This window comes from Lepidochelys kempii, chromosome 3, assembly GCF_965140285.1.
Source record: "Lepidochelys kempii isolate rLepKem1 chromosome 3, rLepKem1.hap1, whole genome shotgun sequence".
NCBI lineage: Eukaryota > Metazoa > Chordata > Testudines > Cheloniidae > Lepidochelys > Lepidochelys kempii.
The window spans coordinates 158,467,871-158,491,619 of NC_136382.1; the positions used below are offsets into that span (position 1 = coordinate 158,467,871).

A 23,749-nucleotide genomic window follows, 5' to 3' on the forward strand; every position below is an offset into this window, starting at 1 on the left:
TAAGAGAAGGCCCTTACACCAGCAGACAGTGATTTTGATTCTTTCTTTTATACCTCTGTAACTAGCTAAGTGATAAGAATACACCTAAATTCTTAAGAGTATAGGCCTTTATAGACAGGCCTGAATATCTATATCCTAACAATAGGCACACAAGTATACTCCTGCTTCACCAAGGTCATCTGAATTTAACAAGAGCTGACTTCTGCAGCTTGATACAAACATTGCCACTCTACTCAAAATCCTCTGCACAGCCGCTCCAAGTAAACATCTCCGCCCCTGAAATACAAGGCCACTCAGTAACACTTTAGGTTCTTCCCCCCATCGTGGCACCTCCTTGATTGGATGAAGGGTCTGACTGCTTGGCAGGTTTTGAGGTACTGTGTAGTATGTGCAAGCCTGCTGGAAAAGCAGTAACTCTAAAAACAGGTTGTGCACTTAAGTGTGGCTTGCAAACACCTGTCCTAGATTTGCATCTGAACCATTTCCTGGGGATGTAAAGTAGCAGGAATGTGCTGTGCTTTGTAGACATGCTGAGGACAGGCAACACTGGACCCTGGTTCAGCTGGCCATTAGGTCCCTATCTTGCTTAACTGAATAGAAAGTGCACTCTGTCGGTTCAGTGCCCGCTAGTTAGCACAACAGGTTAAACAGTTGCCAGGGGCAGGGGTTTAGCCCATCCCAGAGTTGTGAGAACTCTATTTTCTTTGCTAATAAGGCCTTCTGTTCTGGTGTAAGGGAAGAAATCAGACAGAATTGACAGAGCAAGACTTATCTGGATATCTCTCAAAGCCTCTGCTGGGGAAGGCATTGGGATACTCCAGGAGTCACTTGGCATCGTTTAGCTCATGCTTTGAAATCCATCAAGGCTTTTGCTATAAACCTCTAAGCACCGAAAAACAAAATCTTGGCTCGAGAACAATCATTGCCTTGGCTTGTATCCTGGGACTGAGTGACTTATGTTTCTGCCTTGGTGGGAGGATTCCCCCTTTTATTTTAGACAAGTTGGGTCGCATTGATCTGAAGCCTAACTTGCAGACTGGAGTCCTTTTTTAAATCAATCAATCAATCAATCAGTGACAATCAGAACTCAATGTTACTATTTTGAAAACAAAAGGAGGGGGAAAGCCCCTGTGCACTCTGCCAAGAGAGAACAAAGAACAGCCAAAGCACACAACTTCTGGCATTTTACTTGGAAAGAAAGCATTCATCCACATGTCAAGTAGGGAGCTGCCTTCTGCATTCTTGATCCAACCTGACAAAGCTGCAGCTTGAATAATTAAATCCTGAACAGCAAAGTGCAAAAGAGACCAAGGACCCTGGTGATCTTAATGGTTTGGAAGCTTCCTTGACAAACGTTTGGTTTATAAACAAGCCCAGGACCAGACTGACACCCCTGATTCCCCAATAACTACTTGGAGGGTTAGTGACCAATCCATGCACTCTGGCAGGAGAGATGGTACACCCATCTCCCTGTCCTCCTCCCTGTCCCCTCCCTCCATTGTGCATCCCATACAAGAGCCTGACACCCCATGGAGTGCAGGGACTGCTCTCTCACTACGTCCCACAAGGGACACTCAAAGAGCTTGGCTTGTTTAGCTTAACCAAAAGAAGGCTGAGGGGAGATAGGATTGCTCTCTATAAATATATCAGAGGGATAAATACCAGGGAGGGAGAGGAATTATTTAAGCTCAGTACCAGTGTGGACACAAGAACAACATATATAAACTGGCCATCAGGAAGTTTAGACTTGAAATTAGACGAAGGTTTCTAACCATCAGAGTGAAGTTCTGAAACAGCCTTCCAAGGGAAGCAGTGGTGGCTTCAAGACTAAGCTTGATAAGTTTATGGAGGGGATGGTATGATGGGATAGCCTAGTTTTGGCAATTAATTGATCTTTGACTATTAGTGGTAAATATGCCCAGTTGCCTGTGTTGGGATGTGAGATGGGGTGGGATCTGAGTTACTACAGAGAATGCTTTCCTGGGTGTCTGGCTGGTGAGTCTTGCTCACATGCTCAGGGTTTAGCTGATCGCCATATTTGGGTTCAGAAAGGAATTTTCCTCCAGGGCAGATTGGAAGAGGCCCTGGGGGGTTTTCGCCTTCCTCTGCAGCGTGGGATACACGTCAATTGCTGGAGGATTCTCTGCACCTCGAAGTCTTTAAACCACGATTTGAGGACTTCAATAGCTCAGACATAGGTTAGGGGTTTGTTACAGGAGTGGGAGAGATTACAGGTTTGTTACAGGTGGGAGAGATTCTGTGGTCTGCATTGTGCAGGAGGTCAGACTAGACAATTATAATGGTCCCTTCTGACCTTAAAGTCTATGATTCTGTGATTCTAAGGGTACCTGGCCCTACCTCACCCTTACTCCCTTTGTAAGGTCAGTCTAAAATCTGATGCAGCCTGTTCTCTCTTGCATATGGCTACCCCTGGAGGCAAAGCAGATTCACACTCCCCCTTCCTTGGGTCCATGCTTAAATGGCATAATCTAGTGCATGCTTCTTGTGGTTTAATGTTAATACTTCTAATGCCAATGGCCCTGCACTCTATCAAATCACACCAAGATAGTAAGAGAACCTGCTGTCTCAAAACTGAGTTCAGAGCTTCAGATAAGTGGCCACCCCACATCTGTGTTTCTCTGTTGCTAAGACTTCATACAGCTGCTCTTAGCAACCTTGATGTGTGCAGTGGTCCAAACTCATACAACGGTGACTTTCAGCAGGATGGCTTAGGAAATTAAAAACTTTTACCAGTTTTCTGTACCCAGATCAATTCCCTCTCCCTAAATGCATTGGCTACAATATTAGGTGCCTGGCTCTGGCCTGTGACTTCACCCCAAGTAAATGCCGTAAGGACTGGGGATGTTGGATTGCTCGTTCACCCCTTGCAGACCGATAGGGAATGAAACTTGGTTCTCCAGACTGTAGAGAATGAGCTAGCTGCTCTCCTACGTGCATTTTTAAGGTTGAGCAAATGAAGGTAACTTTAATGTGCACTTCCAAGCTGAACTCAATTGCTCCCGAGACGCCAGGACAAAAGCACCGGTTGTCTCATCTTGTGCAATTAGGCATTTTTCCATTGTTGTTGTTGTATATAGCCTGCACAGATTGTTTGCACAGCCTTCTGGTATTGAGATAAGAAATATCTCTGCCTCTTACTAGCTGTGTGTTCCATCAGAACAATCTAGGGAAAACAACTTTCTTCAGGAAAGACTGCGTCTTTGAAAGAGGCTTTCCTATGTTTGAGTACAGCCCCGCCTTGGTTCACACAAGTATTTATACTAATAAATCTATCTAACAACAAATACCATATGTCAGAAGCGAACTGTTTTCTCAAATGTGCTGACTCCTTGGGTTTGGCTCATCAATCAGACACTCACGGACTCAGTACTTAATGACCAAAGCAGCTGTCTTCCAGTGGGAACAAAAATAGGCTTCTCGCTTGTGGATCTGAAGTGGAGTTTTGCCAGCCTGATAAAAGCTGGCATACCTGCAAAATCTTATTAGGACTCCTAGAATTCTAACTCATGAGCTGTCCAGGGTGCACTCCAGAAATGAGCTGACAGCCTGTCCTCTCCTAAAGGGGAAATTTAAGAGATAGAGAGAGGATAGCAGGTGACTCTCCTGTACGTAATGCAGATGGGTACTCTCCTGAGCCAGTCAGCCTGATTCTGCTTTCATCCGTGTAAAACTAAAATTCCATTCACTTCAATGGAGTCGCTCTTGATTTATGCCAATGTGAATTGATAATTGAGATCCAGTGACTTATTTGCTACTAGCCCAGCCTGGCACAGGAGCAGAAGAGAAAGGTGAGGAACAGTGTTCCCTGTGCTCCTTTCTCTTCCACCCTTTAGTGTTGTCTTTCTTTTCCCTGGTCCCCAAAATCCACAAACTTGCTCTCTGAGCCAGCTTTATGAACAGCAAAAAATTGACCCACTATATGCCTTTCTCTGTTTCCTTAGAGCAAGTCATGGCGGAAGATCAAAAATATGGTGCAGTGGTCCCCCTTTGTTATGTCCTTCAAGAAAAAGTATCCTTGGATTCAACTAGCAGGGCATGCAGGTATGGAAGGTTGAGCTGTGCCGTGTCATCAAGGGAACCCTCCATGGTGTGAGACTAATGAAGATTTGGGAAGTCTCCTGATTGTTCAGTTAATCAGCTGTGTTGGCCTCAATTGTCTCTGTGACACTCATTAAGTGCTCACCTTGAATCTGTCTCTGGGGAAGCAGGGCCTTGAGGGAGGGACTGATCTAAATGCTACATTGCATCATGTGGAGATGAAGGAGATCCCAGTGTGGGCATGCTTGTGAAGTGTAGTGTTATCCCTGCTGCCCGATGCTGGAGTTACTCCTGTCACTCAAGCAGTAGAGGTTTGTGCTCGGCTGATGAAGGTTCCAAGTTCAAACTCTGCCGCTTAGCCATGTGTGGGGGTGTTACTCTCCTTCATCAGGCCCTGGAAGCTACCATGATTAGAGGCAGTGGTTCGGGGGCCGGGAAAGGAGTGATAGAGTCCCCTCAAATGAGTAGTAAGAGTAGTACATATAGCTTTGACTCTCACTTGAGGTCTGTCATGTCAGATCCTGTTAACTTTTGATACTGATGCATCCGATGAAGTGAGCTGTAGCTCACGAAAGCTCATGCTCAAATAAATTGGTTAGTCTCTAAGGTGCCACAAGTCCTCCTTTTCTTATGTAACACTCAGTAGCAGTTCATTATGCCTTGATTGTTCTGGGTGGGGATGTCAGCAGGGGCTTGAGGCTTCATGACTATCTGCCTGCTTTCCTCTGTGAAGGGTCTGCACCCGAGTAAGCACTGTGTTGCCTTTTGTCTCTCAGGTAGCTTCAAGGCTGCAGCCAATGGCAGGATACTCAAGAAGCACTGTGAATCTGAGCAGCGGTGCTTGGACCGCTTGATGAACGATGTCCTTAAGCCCTTTGTTCCTGCCTACCATGGAGACGTGGTGAAGGATGGGGAGCGGTACAATCAGATGGAAGACCTGCTGGCTGAATTTGACTCCCCCTGCGTTATGGACTGCAAGATGGGAGTCAGGTTAGTGCTGCTAGGTGCATTGGCTTGTAACTGAGTAGAAAGGAGCAGCCTGAGTTCAAGAATCCAAATCCAGTGCTTAAAGCAACATAATACCCGAGTAAAGACTATCCAGAGCAAACTGGCTACTCTGACAGGCTCACCTGGCCATAGATGACTATTGCCCAGGGCTCTAGAGAGGGAAGCCAAGCGGGTGTGGGTGGGAGACACAAGAGGAAACCTGGGCTGGGAAATGGTGGAACAGACTCCTGCAGTCACAGGCTGGTGACTGTAGTGTACTGTGAAAGTGGATTGCTTGGAGCTGCAGGGGGCTGTTGCATCAGTCTGCACTAGTAGCCCATTTCTGTTCCAGGGGTCTGGGGGTGGCACTTTTGAGACAGTACCTTGCCCTGCTCTCTCAGCCACAAGGGGCACTGATCTAAGGGGGGGGGGCACATTTCAGGAGTTGTATAGGGGTCAGAATAGAGATCCTTGAATGAAGCAGCTTTAAAAAGAGGTGAGACACAGTGAGAGAGCCCTGCTTGGGAGCTCCCACCACAAGTTGCCTTAAGTCCAGGCAGGGGTAGCATTTCTTGGACATCACACACCTAGACTAAAACACAAGCAGTGCTGTTGCACACCCGCCTCTGGCTCTGTGGTGAAGAGCACCAGGGAGTTGCACCCCTCTCTGAAGGAAGAACAGCATTTACCACCTAATGTTTTACACTATCAAAGTATATTCTAGCGTGCTGAGACAAGGTCTATCAGGACAGCTCATGTTCTGGGAGATGCCCCAATGAAAACATCGGGGCATATGTGTACTCCATGTGTGGCTGTAGCCCATTCAAGCTGCAGCGAAGGCCTTGGTGCTAGCTGTCAGCCTTCTTGTATCTCTGCCTGAGACTCTCCACTTTAGATCTGAGTTCAAACAGCTTTTAATCCTTTCCCTTACTTCTCACCTGCTCTTGCATGCTCTTTGGGATACAGTGCATCTGATGAAGTGAGCTGTAGCTCATGAAAGCTCATGCTCAAATAAATTGGTTAGTCTCTAAGGTGCCACAAGTGCTCCTTTTCTTTTTGTGAATACAGACTAACACGGCTGCTACTCTGAAATGAGTATGTAATATTCTACTCTGTCCTTCATCAGTGAATCCTGAAGCCTTTCACAAAGAGTGAGCATAAGTATCCTAGGCTTTCTTAAAAAGAAAAGTATTACCAGCAGGAGAGTGGGGTGGGAGGAGGTATTGTTTCATGGTCTCTGTGTATATAATGTCTTCTGCAGTTTCCACAGTATGCATCCGATGAAGTGAGCTGTAGCTCACGAAAGCTTATGCTCAAATAAATTGGTTAGTCTCTAAGGTGCCACAAGTACTCCTTTTCTTTTTGCGAATACAGACTAACATGGCTGTTACTCTGAAACTAGTCTTTCTTGGAACCCATATACGAACTATCAAAATTCAATCCTGCAAACACTTAGCTATGCAGACCTTAATCATGGAACTAGTCCTGTTGACTTCAATGGGATTATTTGAATGAGTAAGGATTACACATGGGCAAGCATTGCAGGATCAGGTTCTTAAGTTTTTATGTTGAAACCTAAAGCCAGTATGCAGATTCAGGCCAGATATAAACCACTAGCCAGCTTGGATTTTAGATCCCCGTGAAGGACAAGCTTAAAGCTTAGATGTGGTAGAGATGCTTATGCTTTCTGGAAAAGCTGAGGGAAGAGAGGAATTTATTTTTTTCCTTCTTCTTCTTCTTCCCCTTTTGAACTCCTGATGTGAAACATGAACTGGCATGTCAGACTGCCAGACACAAAACCCATACTCCCCTCCAGAGGGGGTGGGGGAGGAATGCAGGTAATGGAATGCTGGCAGTCTCCAAGCTAGAGGCAGGGTTGAAGTGTAACTTGAAGGAAATGGGGAGTGGGTCTGTCCCCTGGGCTGACAATTAACTGTTGAATTGGAATTCATTTGCAAATTGGATACAATTAACTTAGGCTTGAATAGAGACTGGGAGTGGCTAAGTTATTATGCAAGGTAACCTATTTCCCCTTGTTTTTTCCTACCCCCCCCTCCCCCAGACGTTCTTGTTAAACCCTGGATTTGTGCTGGAAATGGCCCACCTTGATTATCATACACATTGTAAGGAGAGTGGTCACTTTAGATAAGCTATTACCAGCAGGAGAGTGGGTTTGTGGGGGGGGAGAGAAAACCTGGATTTGTGCTGGAAATGGCCCAACTTGATTATCATACACATTGTAAGGAGAGTGATCACTTTAGATAAGCTATTACCAGCAGGAGAGTGGGGTGGGGGGAGGTATTTTTTCATGCTTTGTGTGTATAAAAAGATCTTCTACACTTTCCACAGTATGCATCCGATGAAGTGAGCTGTAGCTCACGAAAGCTTATACTCAAATAAATTGGTTAGTCTCTAAGGTGCCACAAGTCCTCCTTTTCTTTTTAATTAAATCTTGTTCACACGCCCCCACAAGAAAACCCACTGTCCTAGTATCTCTGCCTATATGCTGTTCTTTGTATCTCTGAAAGGAGGCAGGCTGTTCTGCTGCACTGTTTTGCTTGGCCTCTGCTTCACAGAAGGGGAATGAAGTTCAAGTTACTGCATGAACAAGTAGAAAAATATTCTGAGCAGGGTTAACCAATGCTTTGCCCAAAAGAGCACATCCTCGTCAAGGAGGTTACGGAAGATAATTTCCTTAAAATTTGCTTGCACTGGCAGTAAGACCTCTAAGCCTGGTCTGTGCTGGTGTCGTTGACAAGCCAGGAGGCTACAGCAGTGCAGGAAGTTGTGAAAGGGGCTGTATATCCCTTTGCCACACTGTTATCAGTGGGTGGAATTAGGCAAAATCATCTGTATGTGATTGCCGAGCGGGTAGCTAGAGCTTGACTTTCAGGGGAGATCTGCAATACAGTGGAGTCAAAACAGCATTTGTGTTAAAATATACATAATGGTGCAAAAAGGTGCACACTAAAGCTTACCAATGGAGGCTCAATGAGGAAAGCAAATTGCATTTTCAACTCTTAATGCCTCTGGGACAGGATCTCCACAGTGGCTAGGCAGCTGCGGTGCTGTGGCTGCATCTGTACTGGACCTGGCTTGCTGACTGCGGCCTCCACATGCTAGCAAAATAAAGAGAGAACTGTCTACTTCCAGCTGTGTACAGCTCCTAACACAATAGCTGCTCAGGGTCCCTAGGTGTTACCACAATACAAAATAAGGCTTATACCCATAATTGCAGCTACATGAAGTTTACAATGTTCAGTGGCTAGCAGAGGATTTCAGAATCTAGATAGCAAGGGTCCAAACCAAAGGATTGAGACGTATACTCTGGCTTGTCAGAAATGGGATTTTGGTTCAGGCTTATCTCCTCAAATATGTTGCACCACAGAAGGTTAAAGCATTCCTCTGAGCTGAGCTGTTGGCTATTCCCAGCCAAGCAGGAGCTGTGGGTTTTCCCACTCTAGCAGTGCTGTGAAGATAGTGTACTCCCTACTGCATGCATCTGATGAAGTGAGCTATAGCTCATGAAAGTTTATGCTCAAATAAATTTGTTAGTCTCTAAGGTGCCACAAATCCTCCTTTTCTTTTTGCGGATACAGACTAACACAGCTGCTACTCTCAAACCATGCAATGTTGTGGGTGCAGGAAGAGACTGCTTGTTTACGCCTTACCACCCTTCTTCTTTCCAAGTGAGAAGCAATATTACCTTGCTTTGGAAGGCAGCGGCCTCCTCCAGTTACCTTCAACCTAAAATCAAATTTGTTGGGGCACAGGATAAAGTGATGGATAAAGCCTAGGGGAGACTGAGAGGGGGAGGGAAGGGTATCCACAGATTAAGAGACTCTGGACTCCTCACTATGCTCGGAGGGGGAGTATTTCAGACCATACTGCCCACTCCCTCCTCCCACCCAAAAGTCACATGCTAACTGAAGCCACAGCCCTTCGCCACTTCGTTTCAGGTGAGGTTTTAAAAGAGAGGAGGCTCTGGTAATGTCCTGCCATGTGATCAGATGCCTTGGTTCTGAAACAGATATAATCTAGCCTAGCAAGGTCCCATGAGAAATACGCATAAACCCCGTCCCACATATTCTCTCTAGCACACGCCCCCTTGCGTTCTACTTGAGATGTGGAAGTAAAGCACCCATTGAGCACCACTTCCTGGGCATACGCAAAACAGAAAGAAAGCATGGCCCATCTGCAGAGAGCTAGTCCTTAGCTACCTAAGAGAATAGCTTTGTTGTAACTGGTCTTTGGATGTGAAGGGATACAGCAGGGTTATTTGCTTCATTGTGTCTTGCTGGTTTATCCAATCTGCCATACCAAACTACTTCGACTCTGACAGGATCCCAGTACAAAACAGGATTGAACTGAGACAGTAGCTGGCAGAGAGACTTCCAAAAACCATGCTATAGGGCAGAGGTGGGCAAACTATGGCCCACAGGCCGCATCCGGCCCACAAGCCATTTTAATCCGGCCCTCGAGCTCCCGCTGGGGAGCGGGGTCTGGGGCTTGCCCCGCTCCAGCGCTCCAGCCAGGGCACAGGGTCGGGGGCTGCTCTGCGCGGCTCCCGGAAGCAGCGGCATGACCTCCCTCCGGCTCCTACGCATAGGGGCAGCCAGGGGGCTCTGCTCCACATGCTGCCCCCGCCCTAAGCACCGCCTCTGCAGCTCCCATTGGCTGGGAACCACGGCCAATGGGAGATGCAGGGGCGGTGCCTGCAGATGGGGCAGCACACAGCAGAGCCGCCTGGCTGCACCTCCATGTAGGAGCCAGAGGGGGGACATGCCACTGCTTTTGGGAGCTGCTTGAGGTAAGTGCCTCCCGGAGCCTGCACCCCTGAGCCACACACCCCCGTACCCCAACCTCCTTCCCCAGCCCTGATCTCCCTCCTGCCCTCCGAACCCGTGGTTCCAACCTGGAGCACCCTCCTGCACCCCAAACCCATCATCCCCGAGTCCACCCCAGAGCCTGCACCACCATCTGGAGCCCTCCTCCCCCCCCGCTGCACCCCACCCCAAGTGTCCCAGCCCGGAGCCCCCTCCCGCACCCTGCACTCCTCATTTCTGGCCCCACCCCAGAGCCTGCAATTTCATGAGCATTCATGGCCTGCCATACAATTTCCATACCCTGATGTGGCCCTTGGTCCAAAAAGTTTGCCCACCTCTGCTATAGGGAGTGGAATTTCAGTAGATGATGCTTTTGCTCAGTCAGTGTCAAAGCAATTTCCTACAATTGTGTTAGAAGGCCCTGTTCTGCTATTCTGGAGATGTAAAATCAAGGTTTTGATCCCTTGTAGCTATTAGATATGGTTGGACTTTATGAATAACCTCTGTGTTCTGGCCAGATTCACATTGTGGTAATTACATTCTGCCTTCCTGATTTCCTGCTGCATTTCAACTGGGTGGCTTTCCATCTGCTCTCCTAAACTCTTAAATGGCTGCCCCAGAGCGAGATGCATTTTCACGGGGTAGGTTAAATGATTTTTTTAGAATCTTTACTACTTCAGGTGGGCTTTGAGGATTATAGCTTGTGAAATACTGATTCACATGTGTTTCTAGAGTGAAACTTACCATTGGGGGCAAGTCCTGGGGGGAAGGATGGGGGAACCATGAGTTGGAAGATTAAGGCCAGATATCATGAACAAGTCCTCTGTTTAGGAAGCAGCAAATGGTGAAGGTTATTGAATGTCTCTGCTACCAGAGGAAGGGGTAGAATTTGATTTGTATGTATTATAATTTCGATGGATAATATCACCAATGTGTATTTGTAAGCATTTTTTCTATTGTTAGCTATTTAAATTTTCACAGAGGTGGGAAATTCTGGGGCTGGGGCCGGGGGTGGAGAGCAACAATGGAGGTGTTAGAAATAATTATTTCATGATAATAGACATTGAGATACAGAAAGTTCAACCTTCATAACCATTAAAACACAAATTGTCAACATCACACGTCAAAATATGTGAAGTAAATATCCTTAAATCAGACTTTAGTACGTTCTCAAGCGGCAGTTTTTTTACTTGGCCGAGCTATAAATGTTGTTGATCATTGATGGAAAGATTTTTTGTGTCACTTTGTGCGTGTGTGTGTGTACAGTGAAATTGGACGTTTGCAGATAAAAATCAAATCCTTCCAAGCCCACCTATAGAGCCCAAACCAGTGCTGTAAACTGTGACAACAGGGCCTTCATAAAGAGCAGTGGAGAAGCCAAACCCGGCACAGAGTTTATTCCTTAGCAGATCTTGTTAGTTCAACAGATGATGGCAAAAGTGTTTGTTCTGAGAGGGACTTATCCAAAGGCAGGTCTTAGCTGTTGCTTGTGACTGAGCAGATCCTATCTCAGCATTTTCACCCTGTCCTAGAGGCGCCTGCCCTTTCTCCACCCGCGGGTTTCTCTAGGAAGTGGCAGCTTACATCTGTCTGGAGGCTGACTGAAAACAGCTGTAAGACTTTGTTGCCAATTCCCCGATTTATCACAGTTATCACTGTGAGATGACTGGCCAAAATCCACAGCAAGGGTAATAAACACTCTGTATGTCTTCTTCAGAGAACAGAATTTCAGATAAATGGGACCCAGAACAATAAAAATCTATGGAAAAGGACATATATGTCCAATGGAGGAACACACACTCCAACCCCTCCCAGTTGTCTCATTGTTTTTCATTATGAATCCTACAGACCTGTTCAAAGTTACACCTCTTCACTCTGCTCTGCATTTTACAGGAGTGGGAACAGGTTTATGCCTCCTTGATAGTCCAACTGAAACAGACTAATGCCAGATGAACTAAGCTATCTTGAAACAGCTTTGTATGAAAACATCCTGTTTAATACCCTGTTTGCTGCAGCACAACGTGGTGTGCGGTGAGGGGGAAGGGTCATGTACCAAAAAGCACAAGACAGACTTCAACAAAAATCAAAGCATGTCAGCTGATTTTCAAAGGGAACATCAGATGCTGTTAACAGTCAAATGTTGGGATGTAGCAACTTCTCTCTCTCTCTTTTTGAATTGTGTCAGTTTCCATGGCACATGGTCTGTTGACAGAGCACATTTTGAAAGCTTCATTTAGCTCGGGAGAATAACTCCTTGTTTAGGTTTGCTCAGCGTTCCAAACTGGTTATCCAAGACAAACCTTGAGTAATCTGCTCCTAAGTTATTCCAGAGGAGAAGGGTTGAGTGAAAGAGAAAACCTCCCCCCTCTCGTTGATGACACTGATTTGGTGCACGTTAAGGGTCTGAGGCTTGAGTGGAAGTAGGGCCTTGAAGGTGATTGCAAAAACCTGATGCAGTTGCGCAGTGGCCAGATCAATGGTCATGGAAAATGATCCCACTGACTGAGTTTCTGTATGGGCTGGAGGGGGTGTTGTGGGGGGCCTCAGAAGAGGTTACAGTAACTGGAGTGGTGAGGGCCCAGTAGGGTGACCAGATGTCCCGATTTTAAAGGGACAGTCCTGATTTTTGGGTCTTTTTTCTTATATTGCCACCACCCCCTGTCCCGATTTTTCACATTTGCTGTCTGGTCACCCTAGGGCCCAGACAGTTTTAGCTGAAGGCTGATCTTTGGAATGAGGGAGAGGAAGATGTGGCAGGACTTGGACAGGAGAGGTGCTTACTACCTCACAGGACCGGTCCGTTGGTGGAGAAAACCTACAGCTCTTAAATACCACATCAGCGGCATCCTAAGCTTATCCAGTATTTATCCAGGACCGAACATGGTCATCTGTTTCCCTGATATCTTTGACTTGCTTCAGCAAATCCCCATAGAGTTACCTCTCAGTTATGTAAACTCTACCCATTGATCAGAAGATGACACCATCTAATGTACCAGAGTCCTGTTAGATATTTCGCAGTGAGAGGAGGGTAGCTGTGTTGGAATAGATCTGGCAGAGGTATTACTGGCCTGCCTCAGTCCCCATAGCCCACTCATACCTGTCAGGAGGGAACTGTGGGGCCGCAAGGATAGGCTGAGTGGAGGAACTAATCTGATTTTAGCCATATTAATTTTGAATCCTGAGTAAATTCAGAATGTCTGAAGTATTTGCAACAGGGTGAAAGGTTGGGGTACTAAACTGTGCAGGATCAGTTAAACAAGTCTTATGTAGGTTAATGTCTTCACATTTCTCTATAGGCAGCTACTCCCTGGATATCTTCTGTTATCTCAGGTACATGCTTTCTGGGGCAAGGACTGTTGCTAACTATGCAGTGCCTGACACAGCAGGGCTCTGATTCTGACTGTAGCCTCTAGGCACTACTGCAGTACAAGTGTCTTGTGTTTCTCTTGGCCCCTCTCTGCAAATGGCAGAGCAGCTCCTACTGAGCCAGCCCTTGGAACATGTTATAAATTGGACCATTTTGGGGTTGCTCCTGAATTGTAATGTTTGTCTGTGGGCTGAGCTCTGAATGATGGCAGGTGTGCTGGAAATAAAAAAGCTTTTCTGTGTATGCTGCATTTGCCTTCAGTATCTGCTTTCTTGGTGTAACTGAAGGTAGCAGATGGACTTTTCCTGTACCGCGTCTCAGGTTGCTAATGTTGAGTTTTTGTTTGCAGAACCTGTTCATGAGTTACATGGCCTGAGGCCTGTATACACATTTATTGCAACCCCAGGTGTTGGGGGTTCTTGTTCTTTGGAAATTGCCCGTATGACACTGCCTTTTTAGGTCTTAGTCCTGTGAGGACCTTGAGTGCCCTCGCTTCCAAGTGAAGTCAATGGGAGTTGAAGGCACTTGGACTTCCTGTTACGGACTATATTGGGGGATCAGTCCCTTAGTAAGGAGTGCCGTCCCTCCTCAGTGCTATTAACGTCAACTGCTAATAATCTTTCTGCCTCCTTTGCAGAACGTATTTGGAGGAAGAGCTAACAAAGGCCAGAAAGAAGCCAAACCTGCGGAAGGACATGTATCAGAAGATGATTGAAGTAGATCCCAATGCCCCAACCGAGGAGGAGAATGCCCTGCATGCAGTAACCAAGCCCCGATACATGCAGTGGAGGGAGACCATTAGTTCTACAGCAACACTGGGATTCAGAATCGAGGGGATAAAGGTGAGTCTGCTTGACCCATCTCCATGCCATAACACTGGTCACTGGTAGGATTCTTGGGAAAACTAGCCTGGGAGAAGTATTAAGTTCCTACAACCCCTATTAGTAGCATGAAATTTCTGTAGCCAAACTTGGTGAAATGTGCACAAAAAACAATCTCTCTGAACCAGGCTCATGGCATTTCAAGATGTCCTATGCCATCTTATGGCTTCTGAGGGGAACCTTGGAAAACTGCTCTTTCCACCCAAAACAGCAGGCAAAGCTTTGACTAAACTTTTGGGTCCTAACTTGCCCCAATAACAGAGAACTGAGCCCGTTCCAAACTTTAGAGATATTTTTAAAAAAATCGTGATCCACCTCTGTGACCTGAAAATTCAAAGCAGCATTTGTTTCTGCTCCTTCCCCTTCCGGTCTCTCGAGATATGGTTGTAGAAGAGAGGAGTGAAATGTTGTGATAAAGGCACAAGTAAACTGGGGAAAGTCTGCATGACAAATAAGTCCTCTGTAAAAGCTCTGCACATTTGACTCGTGTTTCACTGACTGCCACCGTCCCTGATGGCACTAGAGAGCTAGCAGCTCTAACTACTGAAAAGCGAGGCCATGTAGCTTTGCCACAGGAGCGCCGTAGTGTAGACCCTTCCTATAGTGATGGAAGATATTTTTTCTGTCTATGTGGGTAATCCACCTTCCCAAATAGCAGTAGCTAGATTGACAGAAGAATTCTTCCATCGCCATAGCTGTGTCTATGCTGGGGCTTAGTTCGGCTTAACTATGGCGCTCAGGAGTGTGGATTTTTCACGTCCCTGAGTGCCGTAGTTATGTGGACCCAACTTGTAAGTGTAGACCAGGCCCTAGAGTAATAGTTGCTGTGTAACATCCTAGCAGCTTAAAATTGCCCTCTAGAGGCAGCTTGTCTAATTGACTTTGCAGCACTTCTTGGAATGCAGAGGCTGGGATCCTAATTGCATCTATGAAATTACAACTGTAGTAGATTGTTCCTCTCCTCCCCTCTCCCCCAGACAAAAACATGATCCAATCCTTTTAGTACATGAGCCAGTCTCTATAATGGAGGGAAGCAAAAGCCTAAATGGAGCTGAACTTTACCAAAGCTCAGGGTGTCTGTTTTGGTGTCTGGAATGGTCGTGCTAAAGTTCTGAGCTGAAACCTTGATCCAAACCAGAATGTGGGTTTTAGTTTGTGCCCATCTCAGATTGCAGTATCAAGGCATGATCATTATCAGGGGCTATGGAGATTCTTCTCCCACGTAACAGGATGCTCTGTCTCTCATTTAAACACAATGGGTAACTCTTGCAAAAGTGCTGAAGGACGTGTCTTCACTGCAGAATTAACTTGAGTTATCTACGCTTGAGTTACTTCTCTCAATTTTAGCCTAGCTTGAGTGAGAGCAGCCACCCTGCAAAATAGCATGCGAGCTGCTTTGTCCACTCAGGTGCTGCACTCACTCGTGTGTGGGTCTAAGAATTCTGGAGGCCGTCCCACAGTTCTTGGCACTGCAGTTAAGCAGAGCCACTCTATGAATTATCTCCCAGTGAATTGTGGAGGAGCTTGTCTGTCCCTTCATGAGGACGGTTGGGTGGGGGAGAGGAATTATGGGAAGGCATTGGAGGACTAGTGGCACATAGGTGGAACTAGCCTTCATCCACACTACAGGATGGTCATGTGAACAGCTAATGAGTTGTGCTAACTCGAGCTGCAGCCTGAGCCCCCTTATGGGCCAGCCAACTTGATTTACAAGCACCACACTCGAGTGAAGGGTTTGTATGTGTGAATGGGGAACAAGTTACAACTTTGCAGTGAAGACAAGCCCTAAGTGACCGAGGGTATGTCCACACTACAGCGGCACAGCTAAAGCACTGCAGCTGTGCCGCCGTAGCACCGTAGTGTAGATGCGTCCTACCTCAACAGAAGGGGTAGGTAATCAGTGTGGGTAATCCACCTCTCCGAAAAGGTGGTAGCCAGGCTAATGGAAGAATTCTACGGTGGGGGTTATGTCACTCTAACTATGTGGCACAGGGCACAAAATTTTTCACAGCCTTTAGCGATGCCGCTAGATTGATCACATTTTTAGGTGTAGATCAGGCCTTAGAAACATAAGTCTCATTGCAAGTTAATGGGTCTTAGGCGCTTTCAAACCCTTTACTAGAGATAAACATCCAATAGCTGTAGAACTGAATTAAAATGAAGGAAACCCTGCTTTGAACTGGGGAGAAGGGCAGAAGGGATTAAGAGTTCAGATCCACTAACCAGTGGTCAGACTGATTAAAACAAGCTGAGGTTAAAACAAATGGTAAGTGGTGGTTAAAACGAGTAGTGGCACTCGCTCCAACTGACACCCGCAACCCCAGCTGCTCCTTCAGTATTCTGTGGAGATCCTCGTAATCACAGCCCTGTTTTCTTAACACTCTTTGATCAACGGGAAAATGGCTGACATAGAGATTATTTGTATTGTCACTAGGCATCGGATTTAAAACTCAGTCAGCATTCTCACAGCTGCTGTTTCAGGCTGTCTGCATAACTGGGCAGGCGTCACTGCATCCATTTACGTTAGGGAGGGCTTCACAACCACAAGGTTGAGAGACTTGGAAAATGGGGGGCTAAATGCAAGCATACATTCTGGTGCAAAGACGGTGCCCCATTGAAAAGCACCTTCTTATTGAACTGCTGTGACTGGACCACTTCAACCCATGCTCCTAGCAAATGTTTTTTATTGGACAAATGCCGAGCAATGAAGGCGATCCCATTGTGAGAAGAGTGGGCCTTTCTGAGGTTGAATTGATGCAACAAGATTCATGACCAGAGGGCGGTATTGCATTTGTATCTGTCTGTGTAACTCAGGGACTTGCTGAAAGGGGCTAAAGTAAGAATAATCATTTTTTCAGCATGGTTGGTGTGCTGCAGCATAGTTGCTCTCCTGAGAGTCCTCCACCAGTGGCTACCTTCCCCCTTCAAAACCTTTATCGTCTTGCCATAATCCACACTCCCTCATCTGTTCCACCAGTTCTGACCACTGCTCAGTTTCCCCCTTCCCCTCCAGTTCTATTGGAGGCTGATTCTTACTGGCTGTGGAGAACTGTCCCATTTGACTGATTTTCCCAGCCCTCTTCAAAACACCACTAAATCCCCTCCTCTTTGCTCCCTCCACCCACTCAGACAGTTCCCTATATCAGCCCTTAATCTGAACAACCCTTCACCCATTTCCCATTGCTGTAACTGTCACTCTTTGGCTGGTGTACGTTATGAATCTAAAACCAGGGGTGAACGTGAGCTGGTAGGGGCCGGTCCTGTGTACCGGGAAGAAGCCACACCGGCCCGTACCCAGCCCACATTAAAGCGTTGCCGTGGGAGCGCTTTAACATCCCTGCCCCTTTTGCCTCCTCTGTCGGCGGCCCTGCTGGTAGGGTCCGTACTGGCAGGGCCACCGACAGAGGAAGCAAAAGGGGCAGGGATGGTCCTTTGCCGCTGCAGCGCTTTAATGTTGCTGCCCCCCCCCCATTGGCGCTTTAATGATCCTACCCCTTTTGGCCCCCCCAGCCGCCGACGGGTGGGGGAGGGGGCGCAAAGGGAGCAGCTGCCCTGGGGCTGGCGATTTAAAAGGGCCTGGGGCTCCAGACGCCACTGCCGCTGTAGCAGCAGCGGTGTGCAGAGCCCCGGCCCTTTAAATCAACACGGGAGCCCTGGGCGGCACAGGCCAGCCGGACTGGAAGGGCTGGCTGGGGGATGCTGATCGCCCAGCCCCGCCCCTTCCACCTGAGGCCCTGCCCCTTCCAGAGGCTGGAGCCGCCCCGCCCTGTACCGGTAAGTGGCCTCAGTTACTTTCACCCCCGACTAAAACTAAAAAGTAGCTGGATCAATTAGGACTAAATCTTGCACATGGTGATTCGTCTGTTGCTTCTCTCTGTCCTCTTGCTAAGATCAAGTGTATTTGTCTGTTCATAGTTTTCTGGGCTGCATGCGTGGATTATGTATAGAGATACCGCAAGGGGATGGACTCATCTAATTGAGTCTTTTGCCTCTAATTACTGTAATACTCCTTAATTCCTCAGTTCCTAGATTTCGCCCCCCCTCCAATCTATAGCACTGACATTTCACTTTGGTTACTGGCATAGATCTTTTCCCCTGCCTATAAGCTGAAGTGTTACACAGAGCAAATGTTGCTGAATTGTATTACTTTGCTTGTTTCATAGCTGGATAAGCATCCCCTGCTGAGAACAGGCATTCAGTATCTTGAAGCTGCTATCGAAGCCTCATGGGGAAACTTAGGAAAGTTTTACTGAGAGACAGTTCTTGTTTTTTCCCTCCCTACTTTCTCACTATGGACATCTTCCTGGAAAAACAGGATTGTCAGGATTGTCTTTAAGTTGTCTGTAGTGGATATCTTGATATAGAAGATCTTGTGCTAAATCTTGTTTTCAGATCGGCACGAGCAGCTCCCACTGAAGTAACTGAGAATTGTGTGCCAGTATCAATAGGCCGAGTGTTGTGGGGTGGAGATTTGCATGAAGAGAGCCTGAGCCCTGGTCTACACTAGGGGGTGGGGGATCGATCTAAGTTACGCAACGTCAGCTACGTGAATAACGTAGCTGAAGTCGACGTACTTAGATCGACTTACTGTGGTGTCTTCACCGCAGTGAGTCAACTGCTGCCTCTCCCCCCGTCGACTCTGCCTGTGCTTCTTGTGGTGCTCAGGTACAGGACTAGACACGATAAATCGAACCCCGCTGGATCAATCGCTGCCTGCCGATCCAGCGGGTAGTGAAGACATACCCTTAGTCAATGTATCAAGTTTCAAAAGGAAGGCAACGGAGTCTAGTAGGCAGACCACAAGACTGGGACTTGGGAACCCAGTTCCTGTCCCATTCTTAGCTCCGTCCCCAGCTTGCTGGGTGACCGTAAGTCACTTACCGGCTCTGCATTTCTTTGTCTTTACAGTGGGGACAGTGGTGCTTTCCTGCATTGAAAAAGCTAGGAATGCCAGATTTTACCAAAATAACCAGGGTAAACCTCAAGATGGATCCCATTTCTACTGGTAGTTAAAACTACCCTGAGGCATTAGTCACTCTCAGAAGGATATGCTCTGCATAGTGCACTGCTGTATTGATGTATACACATTTATATAGTCACACAAACTCCATTGACTTAACTTCCTTAGGCTCCTGAAAATCCCACCCAAACACCCTTCAAGAAAGAACATGGCAACCTGATCTTGCTGACTGCAAGTTCTAGGATTTCACAGAAGAAGTTAGCCTTAATGCGAAAGTTACTGTAGGCTAAAACTGGTGCTAAAGTGGGGGTGGTGGCAGGGAAAGCCCAGTTGCTGTGGCCCATCAACCAGCTCTATATTTCTTCTTTGTAAAGATTAACTCCCTGGGGCTAAAACACCTGTAAATATCAAGCCTATTGAAAACACCACAGCAGTGCCTGGCAACTCAGAGAAAACTTCAGGAGGGGAGTAATTATAGGAGCAGCATTATAAATATTCTAGCTGGCTTTTCTGAAACTGAGCTAATGCCTTATCTCAAAGCCCATCCACAGTTCCATTTATTTCTCGCTGCATGTAAGACTCCACTCGTAATCATACACCTCCTTTCTTGAGTGCTTTGTGCAAGGCTGTACTGGAGTTTACATGTGAAACTAGTGTGATAGCCCTTCTCCAGGTTGGTATCTGTCATCTCCAAGGGGCAGGGTGGGGGGAGGTTTCCAAACCTTGGTATAAGGGCTCATATGACTGATGCATAGTAGCCAGGGAACTCTCCCTCTGGAAAACAAGAAGGAGCAAGTTGCTGAGCAAGCAAACGTCCTCTGAAGGTACTTCCCCACTCTCTCAGAGCACACATTCTGTCAGCATGACTTTTCTGATCTTGGCCACCTGCAACGGTGCACAGGCCCTGAGATGATCTCAGGCTGTCATGTCCCAAACCACATAGGGCTTTATGCATTATAAATGGCTCCCAATTGCACGCACACAAACAGCAGTTTTCCTGCACAGGTGGAACATCGCACAGATCCACTCCACTGAGCATACTTTAGCAAGAGAGATTGTTCATCATCCATAGTTATAGGTTTTACTATTGCTTAATGCCATTTACATAATGTGCATAATCGTGGGTTACATTTGCATATCATTTACTGACTAAATTTGGCACACTGATTTACGTGATCAGTCTACACACCCCAACAATTCATGCATTGTACACACACATATTTCACCTTCCATTTCTGATTGATTTCAGAGTTTACTGTCTTGTCCGCAGTCAGTACCTTACTCTGTGGGAATGGTGCTCAGTTGAATACTCGGAACGCCCCTGGGAAGACTTTATAAGGACATCTAAAGCTACAGGACAGGATATTCATTGTACTCTGTTCCTTCCCTCATCCTCTGATCCAGTTCTTCATTCTTACTTCATCTTCCCCAGCATAACAGGATGTCTTTCCGGCTCCCATCCTTTCAGAGTGTTGTGGGCAAACAAGTCATCCTTCATGGAGCGCTAGACTATGGAAACAAAGCTGTGTGTATAGGACACACTTTAAAACTAGCCTCTACATCCAGGAAGTGCGGGTCCCAAAGGGAATTCTGGTTACCCAGTGGTTTATAGAATCTGAACAAACAATGAAAGAACCTGATCTATGCTCTTCATTTCTACAGCATCTGAGGCTCTCAAAGTGATTTAGCATCACAATAGCTTTCTTAATTTGTTTGGGAGACTCTTCATCACCCCCATTTTGTAGCTAAGGGATGGAAGCAGAGACAGGTTAAGCGACTTGGCAAAGATCCCATAGGAAGTCCATGGAAGAGCAGGAATGGAACCCCAATCTTTTGACTTCCAGATGTTTGCATACTTCCTTCCCTAAGACCTTTGGAAACAGAATAGTAGGAGAAGAGTGCCTTTTTGGGACAAAGTTCTACTGGGAAGTGTGCTGACGCAGACATGCAAGGGTATTGTGCTGATTCACTACTGGTGCCTGACATCTGACATTTGCCTTACTGTCAGTCTGGCATTGCATGTATCTGTGCTGCCTGGTAGCCTGTAAGCTCCTTGGAGCAGAGGCATCTTGCTATTTCTGTCATGCTGTGCACAGAGCTCCATTAAATTGAGCACTTAACCGTGGTTAACTCTAATCCTGGGATGTAATCTCTTGGGCTATGTCTTTTCTCTTAAAATTTCCCACCATTGCTATTGATAGAACACAGAAATGTAGGGCTGGAAGGGACTTTGAGAGGCCATCTAGTCCAGCTCCCTGCACGGAGGCAGGACCTAGTATACTGAGACCATCCCTCACAGGTATTTGTCCAACCTGTTCTTAAAAGCCTCCAGTGATGAGGATTCCATAATCTCAATAGACTAGCTCAACCATGGGTGCCCCACAGCCACCTCACTCAGAACAGGCCTAGATGACCGAATGAGAAACATGCTGGCAATCTGTCTACCTCCTACCACTGTGGAGCTGCACCATTCCTAGCAATGGTGAGAAATTTAAGGAAAAAAGGCCTAACACTTACCTCTTCACTACATCAGACTTTGTTTAGGTCAAGGGTAAAAGCTAGAGATGCCTATTCATGACCACTGCATCTTTTTTTTTTCTTGCAACTCCTTTTATTGCCTGCTCTGTGGCTTTTGGGAGGAGAGAAGATATTTAATGATAGACCTGACCTGACTCTTCAATCTATGGTCAACCTACATAGGTCACAAAGCCTCCACTGTGGATCTTCGTCTGACAGTGATGCTTAAAGAAATCCTTCCAGGGCAGATTCTGACATCCTTGCTCATGTGGAGTAGCTGACTTCAAGGGGACCCTTCCTGGAGCAAAGTACCGCTCGCTGCCAAGTGATGGGAATCTGGCCTTGAGCCATTTGGCTGTTTCCTCTGCTGAGCAGGAGCAGATGAAAGCAGGCCGGTTCAGCTGGGAGGGTGTGCTGGGTCCCTTTGAGGGCTAGGCTGGGTGCAGCCTGAGCAGGTGAGATGTTCAGATAGCAATGCTGCTCAACTGGAGTGGGAGGGAAGAGTGTGCACAACTTGCTGAGTTTTTACACTGCGTGACCCGGTCCTTGAACACAGAGGTGATCATAAAAAGCTGACAGGCAGGCGTTTTTTATGACTCTTGGCCATTATCAATGGGCCAGGGACCTGGGTTTCCTGCAGACCCACCATTTTTTGCAGTTTTCAGTAGGGAGTAAAGTGGGTATGCCCAGGGCCTATGTGTGAACTGCTGCAGCCTGCATTATGCCTTCCCATCCAAAAGCTGCCCTAGTGTTTCAAATCAGACTGGCTACCCAGGGATTTTTGTGTCCCCTTCTGGGAAATGTCTACCTATCCCTTCCCTCCATCCTCAGATGTTTTCTAGCACAACTTTTACGCTTGCTTCTTCTTGATGCAAGAATACAGTAAGAGGCAGCCACTGGCTATTAAACATTCTGGTCAGAGAAAGCAGGGAGAAGAAATTCAGGAACTACATGGCAAAAAAATGAGTGGTACTTACTTCTAGGACCTGCGTTTGGGGTCAGTCAGTGCTATGTCCCTGGACAGTAACTTGCCCATGTCGTTAGTGGCCTTGGCAGGTCTCTGTGACACTGGGCAGTTTCTGCTAAGATTCTTTATTAAGTAATGGGCAATACTGAAGTTGGCTGCAAGAGCTGAATGGCAGGTCAGTCTATCTTCTGACATCTTCAGTAAGGCAAATAGCCACTGCATCTGACCCTCCATAAGCAGAGGACTGTTACCCCCTAGAGAATAGAGCACTAGACTGGAACTCGGGAGACCTGGGTTCAAATCCTGGCTCTGTCACTGGCCCTGCTGCGTGACTTCTCAGTACCTCTGTTTTCCCATCTGTAAAATAGGGATAGTGATATTACTTCCCACTGTAAAGCACTTTTAGCTGAAAAGCACTATGGAAGAGTAGGTATTATTTATTATTATTTCATGGCACTTACTTGAATCTTGGCCACCTGTCCCCTTGCCCTCAAGGAGGCCAGTCTGCATTCTGGTTCATGACATGCCTAGCAGCGTTTCAAACACAAGTCACCTCTAACTGCCCGCTCTCATGACAATGTGTCTGGATTTCTCTCCCTTTTTAAGAAAGAAGATGGCTCAGTGAACCGGGATTTCAAGAAGACAAGAACAAAGGAACAGGTCACAGAGGCCTTCAGAGAATTCACTAAAGGAAACCGTAACATTTTGGTGAGTCAGCAGTTGCATTAGGACGACATTGCCCAAATGCCTGCCAGGTGCGAGGATGGGCTCCTTCCTCCTCTAGACTCTTGCCTTGCTGGTGCATTGCCTAATGTCAAGGACCACAGAATTAACCTTGCTGCTGCTGTGCCGAGCCTATTGGAAAATAGCACCAAAAGGGCAAAGTAGAGACCACTTCCTAGCCTGGAGATGGTGCAGGGGTAAGCAGAGGCTAGGAGAGAACACGCTGTTCGCTGTAATGGCGACACTCAGACTTTGCGCTAGGCAACTGATTATATCAGGCAGCTAGTAGGATTACCAAACCATCCACTGCTGGAGGACAGACGCAGAAGGGTAGGCTTGGTAGGCTAAACCAGGGGAGGGGAAGTCTGCTGTAGATATGGAGAAGAGGCTGCAGGCTCCCAACAGTACTGGCTGGGGCTGGTGAAGAAAGACCGGACCTTTCCATCTGTTCTCTTACCTCTG

The 23,749-nt window shown here is 46.9% G+C and overlaps 1 protein-coding gene across 3 annotated transcripts in view; it reads left to right on the top strand.

The window, feature by feature from the left end:
- The window catches only part of ITPKB (inositol-trisphosphate 3-kinase B), a 112,334-nt gene that overhangs the window by 81,236 nt on the left and 7,349 nt on the right, over positions 1–23,749 (top strand). For all 3 annotated transcript variants that reach the window (XM_073338692.2, XM_073338694.2, XM_073338693.2), the window contains exons 3-6: positions 3,963–4,062; positions 4,836–5,049; positions 13,877–14,081; positions 23,171–23,272. In XM_073338692.2, coding sequence (XP_073194793.1) covers positions 3,963–4,062; positions 4,836–5,049; positions 13,877–14,081; positions 23,171–23,272 — 621 coding nt within the window. The remainder of the gene's footprint in view (positions 1–3,962; positions 4,063–4,835; positions 5,050–13,876; positions 14,082–23,170; positions 23,273–23,749) is intronic.